Source organism: Alosa alosa, chromosome 15, assembly GCF_017589495.1.
Source record: "Alosa alosa isolate M-15738 ecotype Scorff River chromosome 15, AALO_Geno_1.1, whole genome shotgun sequence".
Classification (NCBI taxonomy): domain Eukaryota; kingdom Metazoa; phylum Chordata; class Actinopteri; order Clupeiformes; family Clupeidae; genus Alosa; species Alosa alosa.
In genome coordinates this window covers 31,641,882-31,658,172 of record NC_063203.1, presented here as the reverse complement: position 1 = coordinate 31,658,172, position 16,291 = coordinate 31,641,882, and the positions used below count along the sequence as shown (strand labels likewise).

Genomic DNA, 16,291 nt, shown 5'->3' with positions numbered 1-16,291 from the left:
GCTTCATACACCAAGCCGTGGGATGCTGAACTCTCTCTCTCCCTCCTCCCCCTCCACCCTCAGCTACATAACATCCTGGACATTGGACCCAAAAATGGCCGCCTGCACTACTCCACTTGCACACTTTGCACACTTGTACACTTTACAACTGGTGTTGTTGTCCTGAAACACAACACTTCTGCTGCTCTTACATAACTTGCACCACTATGCCACTTTCTTCTTACTTAGGTCAAACAGAACTACCCAAGCCTTTTATTGGCCTGAATTTGCACTAGTATTTTTATTGACTGTCTATGCACAATTTCAACCACATTTTGCTGCTCTTATTTTTTCATTATTATATGTGCCCTCTTATTTACTTATTTACTTACTTTTTTGTTTACTTGAATGTTATGTTTGTCTGTGGACCTAAATTGGTAAAATATGTCTTGTCTTCACCGTGGGATAGTGAGAAACGTAATTTCGATCTCTTTGTATGTCTGGAACATGTGAAGAAATTGACAATAAAGCTGACTTTGACTTTGATTTTGACTTTGATGTAAATGCCTTTAACACAGTACAAGCCGGGTTAGGAGTTTAAAATGAGTCAGACAGAAGACTTGGCCCTCGCCAGCCAATCAGCTTTCACCAGACCCTGAGCACACGGGCGCTTAGACCCTGCTCCTTTCAGACAGCCACAGGTGCAAATAGAAACAATTTTTTTACGATTTATTACTCTTCAGTTATCCATATTTCTGTCTGTTACACAAATACAAAACCAGGACAACAACTCCAAAATGTTTGCATTGATTTGACAAACAAAAAAAGCAATTTCAGAAAATGTAATCCACTTTTTCAATTTCGTGGTTTTCCTTTTTCAAATTGAAAATTGAACTAATTAGCCTTACACAGTAGCCTGGAGAAAGATTTAGGGTCTGGCCATGAATAATGTACTATAATGGCCCAACTCGAGGGGTGGCACCAAGCATGCATTTGAAAATCTCACTGCACGCAATTGGATAACACTACGACTGTCATCTGTTTAGCTCGTCTCCGGCCCGCCTATATCAGTTACACCGATGTGATTGGTGCCCCACGATACAAGGGACATAAGTAATGAGCATCATTGCCAGAGTGATGCGCTGAGAAAATTCAAATTGTGCTCCCGTGAGAACTCTGGATATCCAGGGTCGATTATGTCTAATATACACATTTGTTTTTTTTAAAGGTCTCATTCACTGAGAAACCGTTTAATACTTGTTACTTTCGAAATACTACAGCTCACTCCAAGTTGCATATGCATGCTGCACGTGAAAATTATCTTCTACCCCCATTAGCCAATGAAAGAAAATACACGAAAAACAAAGCGAATCAGAAAGAGCCCCTTCACAATGGCCTTGAGGGAAACTGATTATTCATGGCCTCGCCCACCTTGGCTTGTGACCGCCTACAGGAAGACTGGAAGATTTTGCGGCTAGGGGATTGTCTCTCTGCAGCTAGTAGGAGTTAACAGCAAGTTGCTAACATGGCGGAAAAAAGTCGTGCCTGTGTTTGTGGCAATAACACAACAATGTTGCATGCCTTGCCTTAGAAACATGAGTTGAGGAAGAAATGGTTCGGATTTATCGTTGGAACACCACCACCGAAGTAATGCAACATTAGTTCTGTGTTCCAATCATTTCGACCACACTCACTGCCTACAGTTAGAAAGTGGTTTTGCATCGATGTTCTGAAAACCTGGTTCTGTACCGTCATGATGATCGACCACCAGCTCACAGGCTGTAAGTACAAACAAACTTTTCCACCTAACGTCTGTTACAAAATAGCATGTTCATATTCTTCACGTTAGCATGCATGAAAAGGGTAGCCTACAAGCTAGGCTTAGGCTAGCCTATATTACAGGAAGCTACACCAGGCCGCGTAACTGAAGTGTTCTGTTCAGCGGACGTGTAAAATCAGAGAATGTCTAATAGGAAGGGCTCTGGTAAAATCCATTAGAGGAATGGTCTATTTTCCGAGCGTAGCCTACAGGCCACTAACACGCCAGGTGTAGCTACTTCCATTGATTAGGCCTATTGGAAGCTAATTGTTGCAGTACATAACGTGAACGGAATGCTTCAGTTCGTGCCTGGTGTAGCTACACTCATAAGAAACTGACCACACTACCCAGAGATTTAGCTTGTTGAACCTATAATCTTCTAACCTAAGTGTTAAACCACAAATAATAATATTAGCAACAATATATTATGCTCAACTAAGTACGGGTATTGTTCTAGTCTAAATAGGGAAAATCAAAAACACAATACCCGTGCACTATTAGGCTAAGTTGCTATCACTAGAGCTCAGGTATTTACACTTCAGTCTAATTTATGTCTTCTTGCCATTATTACATTGACCTTTGTAGGCCTACAATGATGTTTTGTTTGATTACTTGCTGTTTACTTAGTGTTTTGTATGTCTTCCAGAGCACATCCTCATGTCAGGCTACACAGCTTTCTAGCCTACATTAGGTCATCACGTTAGAAGCAAAAGGTTTGTGATCTAACTTTTATTGTTGTGCTAGTTAGTTTCTAGAAGTCTTTTTCTAGTAGGCTAATACAGGTTCTTATGTGCTCGTCAATGTTTGGGAAAGTCAATTCATGGATTTCTTCAGGTCACTTTCCACAGGTGTATAAAATCAAGCACCTCGATTATGAATGCAGACTGCATGGTGCTTGATTAATACACCTGTAAAATGGACCTGATGAAACCCATGAATTGCATAACAGATAGAATTGATATTACCGAATGTCTTCTTGTGGGTGTGCTACTTAGTAAATCATACACCTTACCACAGTGACTAAAATATTTTTGTTTCCATTGTGCCAGTACAGTTTTGTGTGAGATAGTGAATGTCCTGTGTACTATTAGTATCTTGTAACTTGACAGTAATACACATTTATTTACTTTAGGTACCCAAACAGAATACTTAATGAAAAGTATGAATATTGATACAAGCACTTCGCATACACCATGGGCATGGGGGCCTGCTACCTCTACTGCCATCAAGCCTGTTCATCCAAGGCCAGCTAGAAGACCTCGGGTTGATCAAGAGGAGGAGGAGGATGAAAGCGACATCTCCACAATAACACCTGATGGCTCCACCTATGGCCCAGCGCAATCAAAGAACAATGTAATAGAATCATCACAGCCAACGAATGTGTTTTGTATGTTGTCCCTTCGGATCCCCAGGACAATACAAGCCGAAACAGCAACTCAGACCTTTTTCCCTAAATAATCCCTAAAAAATCCCTAAAAAAATAATTTTGTGTTTGCATTATTTTAATAGACTGCAATATTACTATTTGTCAGTGTTTCACGGACCACCTAGCAAAAAAAAAAACAGTAGACCTACTTCAACAGTATATTACACAATAGGCCTTCTCACTGATCCACCTTGCTTGTTGTCTTTGCACCTTGCTTATGGTGTCAGAGGATTCATATGATTTAAACTGGCATAGGTTACATCAGTGTTGCAGAACTGTTTGGATTTACATACAAGTTGGTTCAATATTGCAAACAACTCATCTAATATATTTTACCACATCTACTTGTGGAACACTTGAGATTGAGTACCACTGCTGTATGTAAATATAATAAAGTTATTTATTGAAAATTGACCTGTTTTGTATATTTGTTTTAGGAGTTTCATCAGTTTTTGTCCCTTTTAAGCTAAAGGTTTCTTACATTTCATATCTTCTGTCTCACAGAGGGCCATAGTAGTCATAGTCGAATGTTTAGTGCATTTTGAAGGGAGTACATTATGTTAAGGCAGACTGGTTCTAATCCTGGGAACAGGGTCATACAGACAACAGGGGTATTGGTGTTGCCCATTTTTCTAACCACATGAGCAATCCCCTTATGAAAAAGTAGTATAGGAATCTTATAGTATTTTGGGACAAAATATTATAGTAATCTTATAGGAATACGTATTTTGGGACATACTGTAGAAGTACTACTAATAACTCTACTATAGAAAAACTATAGCGGTTATAGGATATTATAGTCTTATACTATAAGATTCCAATAGTACTTTTTCCTAAGGGTCATACCTGACAGAAAACAACTTGAGTAGGCTAACCTCTGCCAATGTAGGCTATCAAAGCCATAGTTTATACTCATTACTGGAGAAGTCTTGCAGCACACGTTCTCTGCCGGTGCAATTCCAGCGAAATATAGCTAGGAGTAGGTAAGTGTGTTGGCATTTAGATCTATATATATATATTGAGCTATAACCAAGTGGTCTTTCAATGATAGTATCATGGAATTCAAACCATAACTATCTATTCCGATAGCATACAATTAGCAGGCTAGGTCAGTGGCTGAACTGCATTTAGGGTGCTTATAACCTGTGTTGTGAAGTAAAATATCTACTAGGAAGATTGCAAAGACTTTTGACTGTAAAGAAATAGGTCTTTATTTTAAAACGTTTCCAACTGTTCATTACTTGAATGCAAGATGACTATTGCCACAAACGTTTACCTCTTTTAGGAGAAATTTTAAACGGACATGCAATTGTTACCATTCTATTAAACCAACGTTCACCGACAAACGATCAGGAAGCGGTTCTTCTTCCTACTCGGATCAAACACATGAAGTTGTATCTACGAAGACATTTTGTGCAACAGTTTTGACTCGAGTTTTAGCCAGGTTTTTGCACTGTAAAGTTGAATATGGAGCATAGCACAGGCAGAATCGGATGAGGACGCACTGGAGGAAGCGTCACAGTACTGTTAGCCAATCAGAGGTGACTTCATTAGCATGTCATTAATAATCATGACTAGAGGCGAAATCCAGTCGTTCCTCCCCGCCCACCTTCCCCACCAAACTAGAACAGCATGAAACAGACGCAGCACAGCATTTTTTTCACCAAAACCGGCTCACAGGGCATTCATCAACACTACAGACCACTGCAACATTAATGAAGAAACCATGAGATGAGACCTTTAAAAGTGTGACAGCAGTTAACTGTTATAGTTGTAGCCCTACAAACAACACAAAGACACAAACACACACACACCCTGAAAACATTATCTCACTGCTTCTGTCTGCTAATCATACACTCGTACTCACACATACACGTATCATAACTATTTGAGTTTGAGTCTTACTGTCCAGCAGAAGAATCTCCTCCTGTAAAGGTTTTTGCTTGACCCATACACTCCTCACTCTTCGCGGTGAGTGTAGGGGAGTGAGAGCCCCTTTTAGAGCCATCTTCCTCCTTCCTAGAGAACAAGAAAATGTATAGTATATATACTTTTTTGATCCCGTGAGGGAAATTTGGTCTCTGCATTTAACCCAATCGGTGAATTAGTGAAACACAAACAGCACACAGTGAACACACAGTGAGGTGAAGCACACACTAATCCCGGCGCAGTGAGCTGCCTGCATCAACAGCGGCGCTCGGGGAGCAGTGAGGGGTAAGGTGCCTTGCTCAAGGGCACTTCAGCCGCGGCCCACTGGTCGGGGATCGAACCGGCAACCCTGTGGTTACAAGTCCAGAGTGCTAACCAGTGGGCCACGGCAACCCTGCGGTTACAAGTCCAGAGTGCTGACCAGTGGGCCACGGCTGCCCTGCGGTTCCAAGTCCAGAGTGCTGACCAGTGGGCCACGGCTGCCCTGCGGTTCCAAGTCCAGAGTGCTGACCAGTGGGCCACGGCTGCCCTGCGGTTACAAGTCCAGAGTGCTGACCAGTGGGCCACGGCAGCCCATAATAATAACATAACTTGCTTTCACGGCTAAATGTTTTTAACATCAGATTCAACTTTATTGTCATTGTGCAGAGTACAAGTACAAAGGAAACTAAGTGCAGTTTGTGTCTAACCACAAGTGCAAAAAAAGCAGAAAAGTGCAATGTGATGTACAAAGTATCAGGTGGTGCATAGGCAGGACAATACATATAGTGCAGTGTAGACAGTAGCATGCAGTTGATTTACAGAAGGTGGTTTAGAGTAGTATAAATTAAATATAAATATGTGCAGTGTATTAGCAGTTACCTTATAAAAGCAGAATAAATATGGCTATGTAATATGTATGAACAACAGATATGTGCAATGTTACTATTGCGCAGTAACATTATAATAGTAGTAAGAATAATATAGATATATTCAGTGTATTAACAGAAAATAATATAAATAAAAAACAGAATAAAAATGGATATTCAGTATGAACCATATACTGTAAACAGATATGTACAGTATGTACAGCTATGTGCAGTGTGGTACCATTGTAGTGCGCAAACAGTAACATTATAGTAAGAATAAGTGTATGTGCAGGATGAATAGTATGAAGAGCAGTAGAATATGGCTAAGTATAAGTGTAATTACAGTATGTCCATTTAAATAAATAAAACACTATGGATGGGATAGGGTAGTGCAGTAGAACACTATGGGTGGGATAGGGTAGTGCAGTAGAACACTATGGATAGGATAGGGTAGTGCAATAGAACACTATGGGTGGGATAGGGTGCAATAGAACACTATGGATGGGATAGGGTGCAATAGAACACTGTGGATGGGATAGGGTAGTGCAGTAGAACACTATGGATGGGATAGGGTAGGATAGGGTAGTGCAGTAGAACACTATGGGTGGGATAGGGTAGTGCAATAGAACACTATGGATGGGATAGAGTGCAATAGAACACTATGGATGGGATAGGGTAGTGCAGTAGAACACTATGGGTGGGATAGGGTAGTGCAATAGAACACTATGGATGGGATAGGGTAGTGCAATAGAACACTATGGATGGGATAGGGTGCAATAGAACACTATGGATGGGATAGGGTAGTGCAGTAGAACACTATGGGTGGGATAGGGTGCAATAGAACACTATGGATGGGATAGGGTGCAATAGAACACTATGGATGGGATAGGGTAGTGCAATGTCCGCCTCCTTGTTGTCCCTGTCAAGGTTGCCATGGTCGTGGACACTTCAACAGGCACAGGCAAGGAGGCATCAGGCGGGGGCGGGGGGTGGCGGGCTTAGTTGGTTGGTTGTCACTGTTACTTTCTCTCTCTCTCTCTCTCTCTCTCTCACACACACACACACATCCATCATAAGAATATTCTCTCTAGGCGCTTGTCTCAAAAGGTCAATATCAGTAAATCAGTCAATCAATAAATATTCAGAGGTAAATTACTATAAGTCTTGGAAAATGATGGACTGATACTTTAGTGTGATATACTGTATATGATTCAGTGACCTCTAAATCAGATTAAACACCAAAAACACTTTCCTAGGCTGAATAATGCTTAACTATGTGTTTGTACAACTTTAACATTGTGGAATACTTACATGCAAAACACACTGACTCTATTTAAAGAGTCAACAACCATTTCCATTGATTCAAAGGGCCAAAATGTAAAAATAGACACCAATCTTGCAACAAACCAGTCTGAAATAAGCCAAATAACTCTTTGAAAATAAAAGAATGTTCCTCAACAATGCAAGATTCTAAAATTCCATGTTAAGTTAGATGGGGTCAGATATTCTTGAGAAAGTTTATTCTACAACATTCTAATTACAGTTTTGTCAGTATTTGCTGAAGGATAATGCATAAAATATATTTCCACCAACTAATGCATTTTAACATATTTCCACCAACTGGATTTTCATGGACTTATACTATGGTGTTTAGATCACCAATTATAAAATAAATATAAAAATGTGAAAATAGATTATGTTGCAATTAGTTTTGGGTCAGACCTTATTTTCCCTGGACTTTTAGCTCCGTTGTGGTGTTTATGCAAATTAGCTATACGTAATTACATTGCCCTGTTTGCCCATGTTAACAAACACTTTCACAAAACTTGTAATACATTTTTTATTTGTCTTGATGTAAGTAATCAACTCAGTAATTTTCATGGTTATTTGTGAAGGTATTCTTTTCCCCTATTTGCGTGAGAAAAATACTGAATAGGCACAAGAATAGGGTATATTTAGGTCTTTTTCTAAACTTTCCCCTATTTTTTCCCCTTACTATTGACATATTGAGGATACAAAATCAGTTAAGTTTTCTTCTGTTGCAATTTGTTCAACCTTTTTTCATAAAATGACTGGACTAATAGCTGGCATATTTGTTAAAGGTGTGCATTAGGGTTGGTATTATTTAGGATAATTTACATAGCTGCCATATTTGTTAAAGGTGTGCCTATGGGAATTCTTGCTTTAAAGTGCCTTCTCACAAAAGCAGAATCACTGAGCTTGATTTGCTAGCTAGATGAAGCGCTCTCCTTCAAAAACCTCTGAGCCTAGATGAGGTAGTCCCCTCAGTGGGGCCTGCTTATTGTTCAATAGTCTGATTTAAACACTTACAGTAATACACTTAAAACATTTGGGACTGAAGCCCTGACAAAATGGCCTGGCGATACCCATCCCCACCATTCTATTAGGAAGGAGACAATCCCAGTCTGTCACATGCAGCCTATGCAACCTCCTACCATGTGTCTAGTATGACAACATGAAATGTCACGACTTTCAAGTCAAGTCAAGTCAGATTTATTTGTATAGCGCATTTAACATGCACAGAGTGCAACCCAAAGCGCTCCACATATAAGACATTGTCATTGACACAGATGCACAATAGATGCCGGACGGAGCGGCGTAGTCGCCAGCTTACCCGTGACACCAAGACATACAAGACATACAACAAACAAATTAATAAATAAAATGAATAAAAATTAAAAATAAAATTAGTCCAATTTCCAACCGGCTGAAAATGTCCAAGGGCAAAGATGACCCGCGATGAAAACTGCGCACAGCTGTGTCTTCCGCGATGCAACACCAACAAAGTTCTTTTATAACTGACCAACCCGGAGAATTCACTGGCAGTCTGGAGAGCACTGGAAGGACAAGACAGTCCGAATTTGTGATGGGCGACCCTGCTGATTATCAGCTCGGTGGTCCTAGACAGTGACCGTTTGTTGTTTGTTGTTTCATGGTTGACGCTGTCATCAGAGTTCCTTTGCACTCAATCCAGACTCCAGGCACGGTAGATGCTAGCATGGCAGCTTCGCATGTCAGCCGCAGCTCGGTGGTCGTGGCAGCTGCAGATCTCTTGCAGATTGAAGTTAGGCACCCTTGCTGAGCAATCCCTCCGTCCAGACATTGGATGTGCAGCGTCACGGATGGATGAGGGACTTCAGAGAGGCAGGCTAGCCAAGGCGCTCATCAGCCCAATGGAAGCTGGTTAACGTTAACTTGACGTTGATGGTGTCAGCCGAGTTTGTTAATCAGAAAAAAAGGACTAAGAATAACACAAAAACGATCGAAAATAACATAAATAAAGAGTGACTACATTTAACTAGAAAAATAAATACAAAAAATTAACAGAACATTACATAAAATTACGAACATTACATAAATACAAACAAAAACAGCCGTGGCCCACTGGTTAGCACTCTGGACTTGTAACCGGAGGGTTGCCGGTTCGAGCCCCGACCAGTGGGCCGCGGCTGAAGTGCCCTTGAGCAAGGCACCGAGCGCCGCCGTTAAAGCAGGCAGCTGACTGCGTCGGGATTAGTGTGTGCTTCACCTCACTGTGTGTGTGCTGTTTGTGTTTCACTAATTCACCGATTGGGTTAAATGCAGAGACCAAATGTCCCTCATGGGATCAAAAAAGTATATATACTTATACTTAAAAACATGATGCCAGACGGAGCGGCTTTCAATGAATTCACTGAATTCCGTGATTTCTCCAGGCCTGGACATGTTACAATTCCATGACTTTTACAGGTTTTCCATGGCCGTGGGTAGCCTGCCTTGTCGTGAGAACATTATCTCACTGTTCCTGTCTGTTAACTGTGTACACACACACACTCTCTCACACACACATCATATTTGAATCTTACTGTACAGCAGAAGAGTCTCTTCCTGCGAAGTTTTTCCCTGGACCCACACACTCATCACTCTTCCTGTTGGGTGTAGAGCTAGTTTCCTCCATCCTAGAGAACAACACACACACACACACACACGTCCATCAAAACAACATCCTCTCTAGGCGTTGCCTCAAAAGCTCAAAGAAAATTCCTACTGTAAAAATCCAACATGATGCTCAGAATGGATGCTCTAATACTAATAATCCTAAAAACAGTTTACTCAAATGTTAGCCATGTTCACGAATCACGATGTTGGCTAAACGTTTCCTGAAACTCATTTTAGCACAACCATTCAGACAGACACAGCGCTGCATTTCGACTATAGCCTACGTATGCATGTTATAGCCTTGAAAACGCCTAATGGCGCATGCTGGTGCTTTTAAAGACCATTTGTCGAAGTACTTCACCGTTTACTAGCCTTTTGAACTGCAGTCTCCCAAATTGTCGACAGGAATTGAAGCGTCCGAAGTCAAGTTTCTGTTTCACTTCTGGTCTGGACCTGGGCTGCTGATTGGCTGGTTCTAGTTTGAAATGTTTGAGTAGCAGGGGCGCCCCCTTGGGGCCACCACCTTATAAACTCTGGCCTCCCCGTATGGGGTATGTTACAGTGGGTAGGCTAGACTTTATAATGAGGAGACAGTGCGTAAGACACTATTAGTTTAAACACATAATGTAAATTCACAACAGCTCATGAGGTGAAAGAAAACATATTGCAGCACTGACTGAGTCACTCCCCCCGCCGGTTGCTGACTGCACAGTGCAAGAAGCAGGTCTGATTCATGTATAGCAACACAGCACATGGTCAGCTATGTTTTCAGTTACGCATGACACTACCACTGATATCTTGACATCACACAAACACTGTATGACATATAGGACACCTGGGGCCTGTACTACGAAGCGGGGTTACTGGCTTATCTGGGTAACTTCGAGAGTAAATTGATCACGTGTGGCGTAACTTCCCGATTAACCCGTACTACGAAAGGTGGATAGGTTTTAACCGAGGTATGCTGCCATGGCAATTTACGCTGCATCTCAAACCTGCTCCGACCAGGTTATGTTCTTGGTTAACCCGAGTTTTCCGTTAACCACACCCTTTAAGTACCACCCCTCCACTAACAATTTCTCCCGAGACATGTCGGCGTACCTGGATGATCCATACGACATTGGAGCGCAAATCGTGAGGGACTCTCTTCGCAGGGCGAGGGGTTTTAGAGACCGCCAGAAAATATATATAGCCTACCCGGACGATATTCTCTATGAAGATATAGATTGTCAGCGCAGGGGGAATTCGTTATCTTTGTCAGATGATCTAGGAAGACGTCTCATAGCAATGCCCGTACATGGACATTCATGTATTCCATCGGTGATGCTGAACATCTGAGCAAGAATACTGTATGTCCGAAAATAAATCGGACATAAGCCTACAGTATGCTGAACATCTGAGCAAGAATAGCCTAAAATAAATCGGACATAGCCTACAGTAGGCCTAATAAATTAAAATCACCATTTTAACAAACTTGTTGAATTGAATGTCATATTACTGTACCCTGCACATAAAGGCTACACATTTCCACAGCACCAGAATCCAACCGAATGCCTCCCTCAACCCCCTCAATAATCGGCCTTTCACTATTTTTTGCGATGGCCAACTCCTCTGCTACTGTAAAACACGCTGGTGCCTTTCCTCCTACAGTAGTGTTCAAAGACACCTTTTTCTTGTTAGCTGTAAAACAGAGGCCAAGTGAAGGCTATAAGCTAGGCCTACATGTTTTCATAATTAATAAATATTAATGCAAGCTATAACTATATAAACCTACTATTCTGAATAATGTTTTTGTGTTTCATTTTCACCTGCTGCCATGTGCATTTGGCAATGTTGCATCTGAAATGTTCACAGGATTAGGCATACACTAAATCAGTCAATGGGGGCTACTTAAACATTCAATTATCCTTATTACTGTAATCTATATGCCCACTTCTGAATGGGTTGCATCTGTAGGCCTTTCTACCAAAATAGGCTATTTAATTATTTCAGCTCATTTCAGACATTCCGCAAGCTACTAATCCTCCGTAACACATATTTGAAGAACATGTGGGAATAAAACTTTACTTTTAGGCATTTAGGCTACCCGATCTGCAATACGTTGCCAACAGCCTTGCTTTGCTCACTGCCGACGTATTTGATTTTTGTCGAAGAGTGGGTTTTAATTCCTCATAACTTGTCATAATAATTGTGCATTCCTCATCCGTAAAATAAGGTGATCGCGTCATCATTGAAAGTGGTGACTTACGCTACAACCTGCCCCTTTTATGTGAACGCGCACAAACTCCAATTAGGTTAACCCCGGCTCAACAAATCAACTTCATAATCAGCATCGTAGTACCAATTAACACCACTTAAGATAACCAGGTTTTGTCAACCCCGGTTTAACAAAGTAACCCTGGGTTACATCTGGGTAGGTTAAGCTCCCTTTGTAGTACAGGCCCCTGTCCCTGACATTGACCTTTGACCCCATCACCTAATCAGTCCATTGAGGCCTTGTAGAGAGTAACTGATGAACATCACACAAACACTGTATTCCATGTTTGATGGGGACCCTTCTACCTTGCAACACAGCTTAATATAGCTTGAAAGTTAACCTGCTACGGACCAGCTAGTTCTGTGGCATAAATTCCCAAAGTTACCAAGCTGGGTTTCACGTTAACCACACTAATGTAACAGAACTCTCACTAAAATTAGCGAGACTTATCAAAATAAGCCAGGTTTGGCGTTCCTGTTGTTTTAACCTCCCCTGATCCCCTGGGGGCAGCTGTGGCCTACTGGTTACCGCTTCGTACTTGTAACCGGAGAGTTGCCGGGTCGAACCCCGACCAGTAGGAACGGCTGAAGTGCCCTTGAGCAAGGCATCTAACCCCTCACTGCTCCCCGAGCGCCGCTGTAGCAGGCAGCTCACTGCGTTGGGATTAGTGTGTGCTTCACCTCACTGTGTGCTGAGTGTTTCACTAATTCAAGGATTGGGATATATGCAGACCAAATTTCTCTCACGGGATCAAAAGAGTAGCCTATAATTACTTATACCAGAGACTTCCTAATGAGGAAACACAGCACTCAAAAAATCCTCCATAGAAATGCATGGGGTTAGTATGTAACGCCGTTGTCTACGCATATCACACCCCTTCCACGGCAAAACGTCAACATGTTAATACATTAAGACAATCATGTGCTGTGTTGTGAATACACTGAGCCAATAATGTGGTGTGTCGTGAAGACATCGTGCCAATCATGTGTTGTGATCTCGCCGCTGGAGCAAGGTTGGTGTCGTGAAGCCTTGCGCACGCGCATTCCTGCCGAGATGGATGCCCGGTGAGCCCAAAAAGTGTTGCCATATGGCCGCCGAGTGGAGGGACTTGCCTAGAAGGACTTTGCTTATACTGATCTCTCTGTGTGTGTTTGTAGTGTAGACACTATGCTACTGTGTCTTCCTGTTGTCTTTAACCCCATGTGAAAACACTCATCATTAAGAATGACACTTATCCTGCACACAGAATGTTTTATTTTATTTTTTATTTCTATTTGTTGGGGTTCTTTGTTAATCACAATTTAATATCATATCATGAAGTTTATTTTAAAACAAATCATAACATGGACACAAATTAAAGTGTTTTTCCTTGCCTTTATAATTTGCCCTTACATTTCAATTTTCTTCTCTTGATCATCTGAATTCTGTTGTGACACCAATAATCAACTTTACTGACAGGCAAGTAGCCAAGGGAGATTTACATGTAGTCAGGTAGAACCTTCCGAGCATTTTTTTAAATGACCACGCCCCCTTTTTTGACTATAAAAAAATAACTAGATGCACATTACTGTATAAACCCATCATGTATGGTATCAAATGAAAGCTCTTCTCAAACAGAAATCAATCATGTCTATAAAACAAGCTAAAAATGACTAGCAGAGGTGGAAAGTATCGAAATACATTTACTCACGTTACTGTATTTAGTAGTTTTTCTGTGTATTTTGTATTTTTAAGTAGTTTATAAAATTGGTATTTTAAATTTTACTTGATTACATTTTGAGTGAAGTATTGTGCCGGCTACATCAAAAATCCCATCCGTTACTTGAGTAAAAAAAAAAAGTTAAGACTAACGAAAACAGAAAGGGAGAAAAAAAATCGCCCTACAACAGGACATGAATCAAGCTGAAGCCATGCAGTCTTTCTGAAAGTGATGGAGTGACTGTGATGGAAAGTGATGGCCTAACCTATGAAAGTGTACAGTATTTTCCGCTATTTCAATGGGTTGTCTCAGTTCGTTTTAGCACTAATGATTTGCGGAGATAGCCTATTCAAGCAAACACCATGGGATTTTGTGTTTTGACGTTTGTGCTAACCTTTCTTTGGAAAGAAGTTTATTAGTCGTTTCCCCTCATTTTGATGTCTATTTTTCCTGTTTCGGCCTTTGTTTTTGGTAACCTGACTTGGCTTTATTGGAGAAAGACATTGCACCAGCAGCACAACAATTAGCAGTCCACTACTAGCGATGCTAAACTAAATAAACAAAAGATAGACTATCGTGCAGGCGGACTAAACCATTTAGCTCTTTATCAAGGGAGAGTGAGAGTGACCTTAGACAGTTTTCACTATGTTTTGTATACAAAATCCAGTCAGTCCTGTCATTTTGACATTTAATTTGGAAGTTAAAATATTCAGGTAAAATAAATATATGGTGGAAATAAGTATTGAACACTTAATTTTTTTTTCAGTAATTAGCCTGAACTTCATAGGGTTAGGGTTAGTGAGTCTATTCAAATTTTTCACCACACATTATATTAACACATATAAAAAATCCAAACATAACAGTTATGTGTAATAAAGTGGAATGACACAGGAAAAAAGTATTGAACGTGCCTACTGAAATTTCTTCAATACTTGGTGGAAAAGCCTTTGTTTGTAATGACAGCTTCAAGACATTTCCTGTATGACAAAACTTATTAGTCGCAGTATCAGGTGCGATTTTGGCCCATTGTTCTAAACAGATTCCAGGGGTCCCTCTTGTGAATCCTGATCTCAAGAACGGTTTAATTTAATTGAATTGGCTGCCTTCAAGTCTTTCTGGAGCTTTCTCAGAGTGGTCCTTGCCCTTGGAATTGACTATCCTTCTGACTCCCTGGTCAGAAATATTGCGAGGAGATCCTGTGCATGGCCGGTTGATGATGCAGTGATGTTTCTTCAACTTGCAGATAATGGCTCTCATGCTGCTTACTAGAAGATTCTGAAGTTTTGAAATGCATCTGTAACCAGTTTCATTGATATGTTTTGCAACAATAAGGTTGCAAAGGTCTTGGGAGAGCTTTTTGCTTTTATCCATCATGAAATGTTTCTTGTGTGACACCTTGGTAATGAAAAACCTTTTTATAGCCCATCAATATGTAGGCTACTAACAAAGCTTATATTAATTTGCACAGATAGAAAGGATAACTACTCTCTAACTACTTACAGATTCCAGCTCGTTCCTTCCCTTTCCTTAGTGCTTTTTTCTTAAGCGTGTTCAATACTTTTTCCCTGTGTTCTTCCACATGACTCTACTTATGGAGTTGTTTGGATTTTTTGTGTGTGGATTACCTAAGTTATTGCTAATGCCTGGTGAAAATGTTGTGCCCCCCGTATTCCACTTTTCAAGGGCCCTCTCCTCCATTGGGGCCCTATACTTCCCACTTTCCCCAGTCTGACGCCCTTTAATGTGCTGAACCTTCTGCTCGTTTCCAAATCTAAAAAAACTCTGCAACTCAACATTGGCCTGCCTGCCTCAGCTGCCTGTGAGAGGCATTTCAGTTGTGCTGGATTACTGTTCACTGCAAAACGATCAAGGATGAGTGCAACTAACTTTGAAAATCAACTACTGCTCAAACTTAAAGGAGAACTCACATTTTTTCACATAGATCTCCATTTCTCAACGTCACGGAGTACTGTCGGTATGAACAAAACTAAAACAATCGGTTTTACCTAGCTCGAGTTGCTCCAGCTACAGCGCTACACACTGGGAGCATGAATATTGCTGCCTTAGCTGCTGGCTGCAGCAACCCGAGCTAGGACCAAAGTCCTTTAGGCAAGTCCCTCCACTTTCGGCAGGCCATATTGCAGCGCTTTTGGGCACTTATCGTGCATCTATTTCAGCAGAAATGCGTGTGCGTAAGGCTTCACGACACCAATCTTGCTCCAGCGGCAAGATCACAACAGATGATTGGCACGATGTCTTCACAGCACACCACATGATTGGCTCAATGTATTCACATGTCGACGTTTTGCCGTGGAAGGGTTGTGATGTGTAGACAACTGCCATATTGGCGTTACAAACTAACCCCAATGCATTACTATGGAGGATTTTTTGAGTG

The 16,291-nt window shown here is 41.1% G+C and overlaps 1 protein-coding gene across 7 annotated transcripts in view; it reads right to left on the bottom strand.

The window, feature by feature from the left end:
- The window catches only part of LOC125308596 (NACHT, LRR and PYD domains-containing protein 3-like), a 72,605-nt gene extending 62,218 nt beyond the window's left edge, over window positions 1-10,387 (bottom strand). For 4 of the 7 annotated variants that reach the window (XM_048265152.1, XM_048265151.1, XM_048265157.1 and 1 more), the window contains exons 1-3: window positions 10,225-10,264; window positions 9,868-9,960; window positions 5,130-5,243 (exon numbers count right to left, since the gene is read on the bottom strand). In XM_048265152.1, coding sequence (XP_048121109.1) covers window positions 5,130-5,243; window positions 9,868-9,960; window positions 10,225-10,232 — 215 coding nt within the window. In that variant the 5' untranslated portion in view covers window positions 10,233-10,264. Of the gene's footprint in view, window positions 1-5,129; window positions 5,244-9,867; window positions 9,961-10,224; window positions 10,265-10,301 lie in introns of those variants that run through there. The other 3 variants (XM_048265153.1, XM_048265154.1, XM_048265155.1) reach the window with 3 other exon arrangements.
- Between the last annotated feature and the right edge of the window lie 5,904 nt (window positions 10,388-16,291).